The sequence below is a fragment of the Cololabis saira genome, chromosome 13, assembly GCF_033807715.1.
Source record: "Cololabis saira isolate AMF1-May2022 chromosome 13, fColSai1.1, whole genome shotgun sequence".
Taxonomy (NCBI): Eukaryota; Metazoa; Chordata; class Actinopteri; order Beloniformes; family Belonidae; genus Cololabis; species Cololabis saira.
Genome location: NC_084599.1, coordinates 19,656,326 through 19,666,548, shown reverse-complemented (window position 1 = coordinate 19,666,548; position 10,223 = coordinate 19,656,326). Strand labels below are relative to the sequence as shown.

Below are 10,223 nucleotides of genomic sequence, written 5' to 3'. Positions count from 1 at the left end.
TTTGAAAAGGATATATTTGTCATTTCCAATGAAAGACATAAATGTGTTTTCACTTAAAAATTCTGCAACCAGGCAGCATACATTTGAACCCATTCCAGATGGCAAGCATTGAACTCAAATACCACCAATTAGCATGCAAATTGGCTGCCTGAAAATCAGAAGGAAGTGTGAAAACAAGGCCAGCAATAATAAAGTTTGAAAGTCTGTGCGTGTGTGGAAGACGGAGATAGAGAGTGCGTATCTCTCCTCTCTTTGCTTCAAATATTCTTCCTTCTTCCAGTCAGTTATGAGACAAAGACAGCAAGAACAGGTTGTTTTTATCAAACCCAAATGCAACACAGGCAAGCAAACAGATAAAAGTCAGTTAAGTCAACACAAGCACCAATACAACACAACTTCTCTTTTGGATGTGACCAACAGTCAACAAATGATACAGAGATGGAGCTGTATGTTTCCGTGTTTAAAAAGACATCTGGTGAAGTATTATTGCTGTTTGTAAAGACCTCTAATTTCTACAAAAGTGTTTCAGGCTTGAGGATGGAAATGTTTCTCATGTTACTTATTACAATTGAATCCACTGATTTCATTGTGAGTATGAAAAAAAGCACAATGTGATTCTCCAGGTTTTCATACAACAGCAAAATCCTTTTTTTTTCCTTTTTCTTTTTTACTGGTGTCAAGGTATTTCAGTGGAACAGCAATAATTTAATCTCAGTCTTCTGCTCGTCGTCTGTGGACGAAAGTGGAGCATGATACATTCAGCATCTACAGACTTTCTCCTAGCAACAGCTCTGCTAACATCCCTTGCATTTCCATCACGGAGAAATGCAATGAAGTGGAACGTTTTCGATGTCCTGGAGTCAACCTTCTCGGTTAAGTACAGCAAACGAGAGATAGGAGTCACACTAGAAGTACCTAATGTATGTATTGCATTTCATGAGAATCGATCCCCAAGGAGGTGGAGACTTGGCACAGGTACGACAGCAGTGGTGGCGGAGGGCACGAGCCCTCGGCCGTTGAATCATTAAAAGTAATCCAGTCAAACATCTGAGCGAGCACTGTGACTCGGCTCTGAGATTAGCTGGTTTAACATTCATGTTTAGCAGTGTCTCATCACAATAAACTCCTTGAGGTCCAGGAGGAGGTTCCAGGTCCGTCAGAGCGTCTGCACCAGCACGGGGAACAGCAGGGACAGGTGTTCGGCACCTCGGATGGGGAGTTTGTGCGTGGTGTAAAAGTGGATGACCTCTGGGATGGTATCAAAGGGTGGGCTGTTCTGTCCCAGCACATACTTACCATCTTTACACCGAGTGAACTTCATGTGCATAAAACCCTGGCAGCTCCTGTGAAGAACAAACGGGAAAAGAAAAGATTTAGGATAGAAATAAAAGGAGGAAGGGTGCGGGAGGTATCCGATTCATATGTGGAGGAAAAAAAAATGTAGGTGAGAAAAAAAGGCCGACGTGAAATGTGGGGCACATAAAACATCGCACAGCCTTCCACGCGTTTCACCACATAATGACACGGCGTGACTGGCAGCTGGGATTTATGTTTACCTCTTTTTCTTTCACTTTAGGGACATAATTCTATCCAGGTAGCACCACCGTGACAAAAATTAGGAAGCAAGGGGCTTTATGATGGATGGATAAGTGCTGTAATAACACATAAAAGAGATCATAAAGTCTGGGAGAGAAAAGAGAGGCATGCTGTGAACTGTGATGGGCCACACCTCCCCTTTACAATCCAGGCTGCCATTAAAGGACTTCCCCTTTAAGAGCACGCCAGCCACTCATGATGAATGCCTAATTATAGCAGCAGAGGAAAGACAAGGGCTGAAACCGGTCCCCATAATTGTCATTGTTCAGAAAAGCAAATTAAAATTTAAAGAGCAGTGAAACCACAATCACTTGCCATAACTGTAGACAACAAAACTAGCAGCAGCTTCTTATTGTCCAGTTGGTCTCCCGAACACTGCTCCGATCTTAGGAGTTAACGGTGTGCTTTTAGGTGGCCTTGTTAGTTTTACAGACTCTTCTAATTTAGTCTTTAGTGTCTGAGACACACTGGTGTAAATCTGATACATCTGTTCGCTATGCCACTAACTCAATTTAGGGGGATTTGTTTTTACCTCCTCTTCATTAAACAACCTCCTTCAGTCAGTCCGACTATTGTTTACATTTCTGTGTAATACTTGATGTGGTTAACGTTTTCCAAGGATGGATAAAGTCAATGGCAAAAAAAAACAACATGCTGATGCTACATTTTCCCACAGAACTGGGGGGAAGGGGTTGTTTATTGCATAAAGATCCCTCTCTGAAGGTTAGCATCATGAGTGTGTGCACATTTGGCAACTGACCAAAGCACCCTGTTAAACACTTAACTGCTGCTCTCAAAGCTAGAAAGAGGAAAATCTCCTTTACTACCAGCTGGACCACATTTTGGTAGATTTATGATGATATAAGGCAAGATATTAGTGATGCATAGATCAGGATCAGGATTTTTTAATATCCCCAGCCAACATATGAGAGCCAACGCCACTGCCAAGCTTGCAAGAATATTGGTTGATATGATACCTGAACTGGACCTGATCCACAGCAGCTGTTGCAGTGCACTTCAATCCTAACTCTGCCATGTCCTATTCTGAAATGGTCTTTTATCCAGCTGTCTTTGTCCTCTCTCTGCAGGAGTTGCTTGTTCATTCTTTAAATCCTTTAAAGCATATTACTCTGAAGTTTGGTTATACAGATTATCAGCAGCAGCCAAGACAGAAACCAACAGCCTCCTGGGTCCAGTTGAGTGTCAAACTCAAGGGAGGGGGTGGCTTAGACGTAGAGCACTGCTCGGTATGGTTCAGCACAAAAAATAAAACATTTTATTTTTCATGACAGGTAGTATCACATTAAATGGGGCTGAATATTTCACCAATTTTCACTTCTGATCTACCATCTTGAAGCAAGATAAACAGCAGAGACATGAAGACTGTTGAAGGAATAATATCCTTGAAAACAGAAGGTGGCAGTCGAGTTGAAGGGTGTATCTTTAGAACAAAGAAGCAGCTGCTGCTGGTACTTTTTCTTTTTAAAAATCTAGATCTATTTGTATATCTTGTCAGTGATCTGCGGTGTCTTTACATAGTTATTCAATATTAGTTCGGCTCACTTGTCTCAGGTAGTAGTAAAAATCAGTCTCAGGTACATGGAAGTACCTAAAATTGTAACTGTCAAATGTAAATAAAATACCATTAGTTTTATTGAAGGCCAAATCAATCTGTCTGTTGATCCATGAACAACAGATCACTTCACAACAAAGCATGTTGTAATACCTCATCTCCACTTGTTTCTACACACTTGTGTAGAAGTCCATTCATTTTTATAGGAACCTCAGTAATCTCCGACGTAGTTGTGCAACTTCCTCAAATATTTCTCTGTTATGTGCAGTTGTTGTAGTAGTCCTGCTATCTGGCACAATGTGAATAGCTGCAAAAGCATACTTATTTTAGCTTAATATGTAGTGAAATTGTATGGGCTACAAGTGTAAGCTGTTATAGAGATAGTTTTTCAGCAACCAGCTGGTGGTTGCACTGAACCCCACAGGATATGCTCCACGATAGAGGGCAAGAGGAAGCAAAATGTTCATCAGATTATCTGAACTGTTGTAGTTGTGGGTGGAGCTCAAATGATAAAAGTTTTCATTGTTTACTGGGCTGACTGACTTCCTCAATACAGACCACAAAAAAGCATACTACTGTCAGAACATTCAAGTTAAATATGTAAACCAGTGTTTCAATATTCATGAGGAACTTGCTTAAATTCATTTTTAACTGGGGCTGAATATTACAGCAACCAGAGTGTAATAAACGCAGCCTTAGCGACTAACATTTATCAAATGACTGCATCATTTGAGCTGATAATGATTTGAAAGTTATAGCACTGCAGAGACTTCACTTCTTGTTTGCGGGCCAAACTGTTACCAAAACCACCATTAGACACACTTTAAGAGCCCATGGTGACATAGCAACAGTACAATGAAAAGCATCAGGTGAATTTACACTAAAAAAGGTCTCCTGCAACAATAATCATCGCATCATTCTTTTCCAAACAAAAGAGCTTCATTCCATTCGGTCCATAAACCTAAAACTCACTTCAACAAAAGGGATTTTGATCCTCTAAACAACTTCAACAACGTGATGTTGACAGTTTTCCTTCATACTTTCCCTCCCTAAGTCTGCATACGTGCCAGCTGGAGAGCCAACCTCACTCCTGACCTTGTTGCTTGAGCAAATGTGTGTGTATGTGTCAAGCCCACTCTAGTCAAGTAAATGAGTAATGCATGAGCTTGTTTATGTGTCAGCACAACACAGTAACTCCCCTCCCCCTCTCTCTCCCCCTTCTCCGCCTAATTCCATTCTTGGGTGTCCCACAGAAGGTAATTCATATTCATTAGTGATTATGTAGAGGATGATGTGTGCACCGAAGTGTGCTCTACCTGCCTGATTACCACTTAAGAGGGTCCGCTGGGGCCAAAGAAGAAGGCCAGAGAGAGAGAGAGGCCCAAGGATGGTGTGAGGACAGAGTGATGAAGGGAAACTGGTGTGAGCCAAGTGCAAGGAATCATGATGGTAATTATAAGGGAGAGATTTAACCAGATAAGCAGTGCTGTGCCCTGCACATGAGCACCGGGAGGAGAATCAGTGCAGCACTGAGTGTAAGTGAAGGGGATGTTGGGGTGGGAGAAAGAACTGGCAGAGACAGATGTTGAGATGTGGGAGACTGCAGTATGAGAAGAGTCGTTCAGGTGACTTCACACAAACACAAACACACACTTTGCACACACTCCTTAGCTACAAGGTGCAAAAAAAAAGAGAGAGAGAGAGAAATCTGTAATTAAACTGCAGAGCTCTTCATCTGAGACAGATATTGAGTGGAGTGAGATGTTTACTGGCTTGTTGCACTATAGTCTGTACATGTCTCACCGTAGGGACAGGGAGTAATCAACGCGGTTGGTCTGGCTGCTCCTCACCAGGTAGCTGCACTCCTTACACAGTGTCAGCAACGCCTCCGCCTCCGAACGCGATAGCGAGCCGTGGTACCATCTGTTGGCGGACACATACAGCCAGAATGAGATGCTGCAGAAGCGGTAGTGTGATGCTCTTATACTCTTTAAGCCATTCTTTTGATGTATATTGATACTGGAGTGAGTGCAACCTGCATTTGTGATTTGAGGAAAGTTATTCTGATTTTAGCAGCGTTGTTTCAATGTTTAAAATTCCAACAAAACGTAGAAACAGTAAGAGCTGACTTATTTATGGTAAAAAAAAAAGTAAAATCATGTTTTTTCTGGTATGATTGACCCAGGTGATATGAATAACACCATCTGACAATGATACTGTCCCAACTTAAATGGTGCTGAAAGACAAAGATTCTTACAGCCCTTAAGAGATCAGAAGAGAGTAATGGAGCATAACAGTGAGATCCTCAAGTGAATTTGTACACCATTACGTGTCTGTGAGTACGACACTGAGCGCCATATGTATGAATGTGCATCTGTGTTTAAGGGCTGTTGTGTGCATGGATTTCATTAGTAAAGCAGTCTTTTATAAATGCAGGAACAACAAATAAATTACAATAATGATCTCTTGAATTAAGACCAAAGTAAATGTGTGTCTTTAATGCTCTGCTAAATTAGTTCACATCTAACCCGTTCCAGCTTTGCTTAGCTGAAGCACATAACATCCTTATTTTAATGTGCTCAAGCCCTCCGTAGATCAAAGCGGAGCAATAAAACCGGTTTTGACTTTTTTAATGTGGTCTACTTTACAGCTAAGTCCTCTGTCAAATATTCATAACCACATTAAGACAAAGTAAAGATAAATGTGCGAATTAAAGCGCTGCAGAAAACATTCACAGCCAACTATAATTAAATGAACATGCATAAATAAGCCTATAATGAAAGTTTCTTTGGAGTTTTTCAAAAATCATTACAAATAACTCCCCAAGTAAATCCATGCATACCTTACAGTTCACTGTACCTTGACTGATCCATGTTCAAATATTGAATTTTCCTCAGCACTGCAGGCTCTTTTTGATATTTCATAACCTGTACTGCTACGACTGCCTGTCTAATTGGACAAGGCAGTTCAGTTTTATGTCAAAGATAAAGCAGTGTGAAAACATCTTTTAGTTCTAAGGTTTTACATATCCGAACATCATAAAAACCATCTGGTGCTTACCCAGTCTCAAAATTCGACAAATACAACTAAGATGAACAACATGAATCACATTAATCATTTACCAACAAACAAGCCAGAACACTTGAGCAGTGTGAGAAAAGTATATACTCTCTTACTGCTTCCATAGGAATCAAGAAGATGTGTAGTAACCAGCAACTTCTAGTAAAATCCTCTAAAATAAAATCAAATACAAATGTGCTTACATAACACCCAAGTGCAAAAACATCAGCAATGATCTTAGATAAGCATTTATTGCCAGCCACCAACCTTTGAAAGATTATAACGCCATTTCAAAACAATTCGAAGTCCATTGAGCAAGATTATTTACCAGTGGAAAACATTTAAAAAGTGGCCAATCTAACTAGGAGCGGATGTCCCAGCAAGCTCACCTACTCATCAGGTTTTAGTGCTGGTCCACATCTCAGACTCATCAGGCTTCAACTGGCATGCTAAATGTTAAATGTCATAACAGTAAAATTAGACTTAAGGATAACTTGTTTGGAGGAGTTGCGAGGAGAAAGCCTCTCTAGTGTGAACAGAAATAAAAAACAAAAAAAAAAAACCTTAGCAGCAAAGCTTAAGACTTCTTCATCAACTGACACTTCCCACTAAACATTTCCAGCTACTACTGCTTATCCACCAGACTGCAAAGATAAAACAATTGCGTTCTCGGTAAAAATGACTTTTGTGTGTGGTGCAAAAATTGATGGTTTGCATTTCCTTTTTTCCTGTTTGAACCTTTTTTTTTTGTTGTTGAATAAACAATCACAGTCGAATACATCATTTGTTCATCCAGGGTTGTATTCATCTGATTCTAATGCTACGTTCACACTGCAGGTATTAATGCTCAAATCCAATTTATTAACACAATCCGATTTCTTTTGGTGGTCGTACACATTATCATTTTAATGCAACCTTTATCACCCTGAAGTGTGAATGGAAGTGACACGCACTGGCAGAGGAAAACATGGCATCGCATTTACAAAAGTAAATATGGTGTTTGTCCAGCAAGTTGGAAGTACTTGCACAGTCGTAAAAAACTAAATTATGCCCAAATGATGGAGGAAAGAAGGACACTGAGCAAAAGGAGAGCACAAATGTTAGCGTTGGCCTTTTGTGAAGCAGTGGCTGTTACTTCTGTACTGTAAAAAGTATGTGTGGATGTGAGTCTGAGCAATATATCAATGGATGAAGCATTCAGTCACATTTAGCAGCCATGTTGCTCAGCGAGCCGATGGGAACACCCCACTGCATGTTGTTCAAAGTTCGCTTTGCTCCCAGCTCTGCCAAAATATCTGCAGAGCTGCTGACAGACATTAATTCAACAGTGAAAAAAAAAAAAGACCGTTGCGTTTAGCCGATGCTGGGTTCATACAAACGGGTGGTTGCTTTGTGAAAGGCGCGAGCATAACGATTACAAATAAGGAAGTGATAGGACTAGCACTAAGCTGAGCTGACTGCCAATCAATCATAATAGAAACGATCAAACGATTGAGACCAAAATGATTTTTTACAATGATTTATGATTATTTCTGCTCTAAAGTTGGACAATTTCACATGGGAGTCAAAGGGGATTGACTTGCTTTTGGAGCCAGCCACTATCGGTCAGTCGGGGAACCCAACAACAAAACTTAGTTCTGCATCAGCGTTAATGCTGAAGTTAGATGGTTGGCGCTTGGTCTGAACCAGCGGTGATGTCTGATGAAAGTCTGATGAAATACAACATGACCATTCTGTCTGCGGTCTCTCCGATACAGACTAGATATGTATCCGGTTTAGGAGCACATATGAAAGTGGCCTGGGTCTGATTTGAAAAAAAATCGGATTTGTGCTGTTCAGACTGTCATAAAAAAATCAGGATTGAGCTGCAGTGTGAACGTAGCCTAAGACCTTGTAATGGCCAGGTTGTTTTTCTTTTTTTTTTTTAATTATGTGCTTAGACTTAAAACCTTTGCAATGAAAAAGAATTTACTTTCTTTTTGACGTAACTGTATTTAAAACAACAGTAATCAGGACACTGAAGAAGTAAGTGCAACCTCGGCTCAGACATGCAAATTTGTGACGGTGATACATACACCTGCTTCTCCAGAGGCAGAGTCGGGTCCACTCTCTCCCCCACCATCGCCGGGCCTTCGTGCGGCATCCGGAACTTCACCCCCCCCCCGGCCAGTGGACTGGACCGGGGCCCGGGAGGACGCAGCCGCTCCGTGGGGGACGACGAGCGATCCCACTCCGTGCCTTCAAATTGAACTGTTGGCAAGCAGGGACAGACAAAGTGAGTCACCTGATTTACACAACACTGAGATCAAAGAGGATTAAACTTTTCATCCAAATAAGGGTAAGCATCAGATATTTCAACTACTGCAGAACCGTGTGCGGGGGTTTGGGGATTTCCCATGGACAGCAGATCTGGGTCAGACAGGAGCAAAACTAGCAGCACCATCAGTTACTAACATCCCCGTTTCTCTGAGCCCAGGAGGGCTGGCACAGACAGGAACTTCACTTGTCTATCCAGAACAAATGAGACGAGCACACAGAAATGTAATTTTACATGTTTGCGTTTGAGATTTGTAAAATTAGAGCTGTAATGAAACATTAAGTATACCAAAGTGCTACAAGTACCCTGACATTAACACGCCAGGCGCCTTCGTTACAAGGAGGTTTTGGTGCAGAGTTGATGTCAGGAAGGAAAATGGTAAGAAGGGAGTATTTTAAAACCCACAACATTGAAAAAGTGTTACAGGCAGGGATAGATGCAGGTGTGGCAGATGCAGGGCACTGGGGGTGGAGCAGATGTAGGACAACAGGGTCATGGAGGTCTGTACGGCTGCAAGTGTTTGTGTTTAGGCTGATAAAGGAAGGCGATGGGAGAGAAGAGAAGGGGTGTTCAGGGTGAGAGGTCACCTTGCTCTCTGACGGGGGGCTCCTCCTCCAGCTGACCCACTGGGGCAGGCCAGGGCAGCTCCGACAGCTCCCTCATTTCTAATAGCGGAGGAGAGCGGGGAGGAGGCGAGAGAAGAAAGGAGCGAGAAAACAGCAGATGGGCTTTTCACAAAGTTAGCCAAAACAACGTAGGTGAGAGAAGTGGTGAAGATTAAGAAATGAAGCTGATCTTGGGAAGGGATTTCATTTTTTTTTTAAATAAAAAGATGTGATATGTGGAGTAAGCAGAAGAAAGGGAAGCCCCGATGAGAGTTATGCAGCATGTGTGCAGAGATGGCAGGGATCTGGTATCATGAAATATAGTTAACTATAGCTCTTGTCATGAGGAGACGTAATCTACCTCTGCTCTCCCCGTTTCATCCCACACATGAAAAAAAACACAGTCTTAGTGCTTCAGAGTCTATATTTACTGTAATTCATCATGGGAGATAAGACTGAAGAAAGCAAAGATAAAACAAAAGGAACACGAAAAAATCACAGACCAAGTTATTTATAGTCATTTGATCTTTCACTTTGAAATAATACTTTCTTAGATGCGATGAAAACAAATGACTTCAAATGTAATGTGATCCAGAACCCAGTACGACAGAAGAACTGAGGAAAAAAGGGAAAAATCCTTAACTGTCCTACCTAGAACTGGAGAGCAACAGAGGGTATGCTGGGAGTTGGAACTGAAAATAGCTCATTACATACCAGAGCTGACAACTGAAACACTTATTAGCGCTGCTTCACGCACACACACGCAGTCACAGGTACATTATGTATTTGTGCCAGGATCACAATGTAAATTTAGCTCCCACTCTCAGCAAAAGCGGATTACAAAACAAATAAAAGGAAAACAGCGGTGACATCTTAATGAGCCGACAAATCCAAAGACCCCCCAGGCCAAGCAACATCAAAGGCCATTTGAATGGGCGTTTGGTGAGAGACCTGGGGCCTCATCTATAAAGCTTGCTTGCGCAGAAAAAGCGCCTGAAAGTTGCGGAAGCCGCCTTCTACGCAAAGTCTCGGATCTAAAAAGAAAAAACTAACCGAAAAATCTGCGTGTCTT

The 10,223-nt window shown here is 41.6% G+C and overlaps 1 protein-coding gene across 2 annotated transcripts in view; it reads right to left on the bottom strand.

The window, feature by feature from the left end:
• shdb (Src homology 2 domain containing transforming protein D, b) overlaps nucleotides 1–10,223 on the bottom strand; it is a 30,708-nt gene continuing 20,485 nt past the window's right edge. The window contains exons 5-8 of one of the 2 annotated variants that reach the window (XM_061738160.1): nucleotides 9,134–9,211; nucleotides 8,305–8,479; nucleotides 4,973–5,092; nucleotides 1–1,343 (exon numbers count right to left, since the gene is read on the bottom strand). In XM_061738160.1, the coding sequence (XP_061594144.1) occupies nucleotides 1,157–1,343; nucleotides 4,973–5,092; nucleotides 8,305–8,479; nucleotides 9,134–9,211 (560 nt within the window). In that variant the 3' untranslated portion in view covers nucleotides 1–1,156. The remainder of the gene's footprint in view (nucleotides 1,344–4,972; nucleotides 5,093–8,304; nucleotides 8,480–9,133; nucleotides 9,212–10,223) is intronic. The other variant, XM_061738161.1, reaches the window with a different exon arrangement.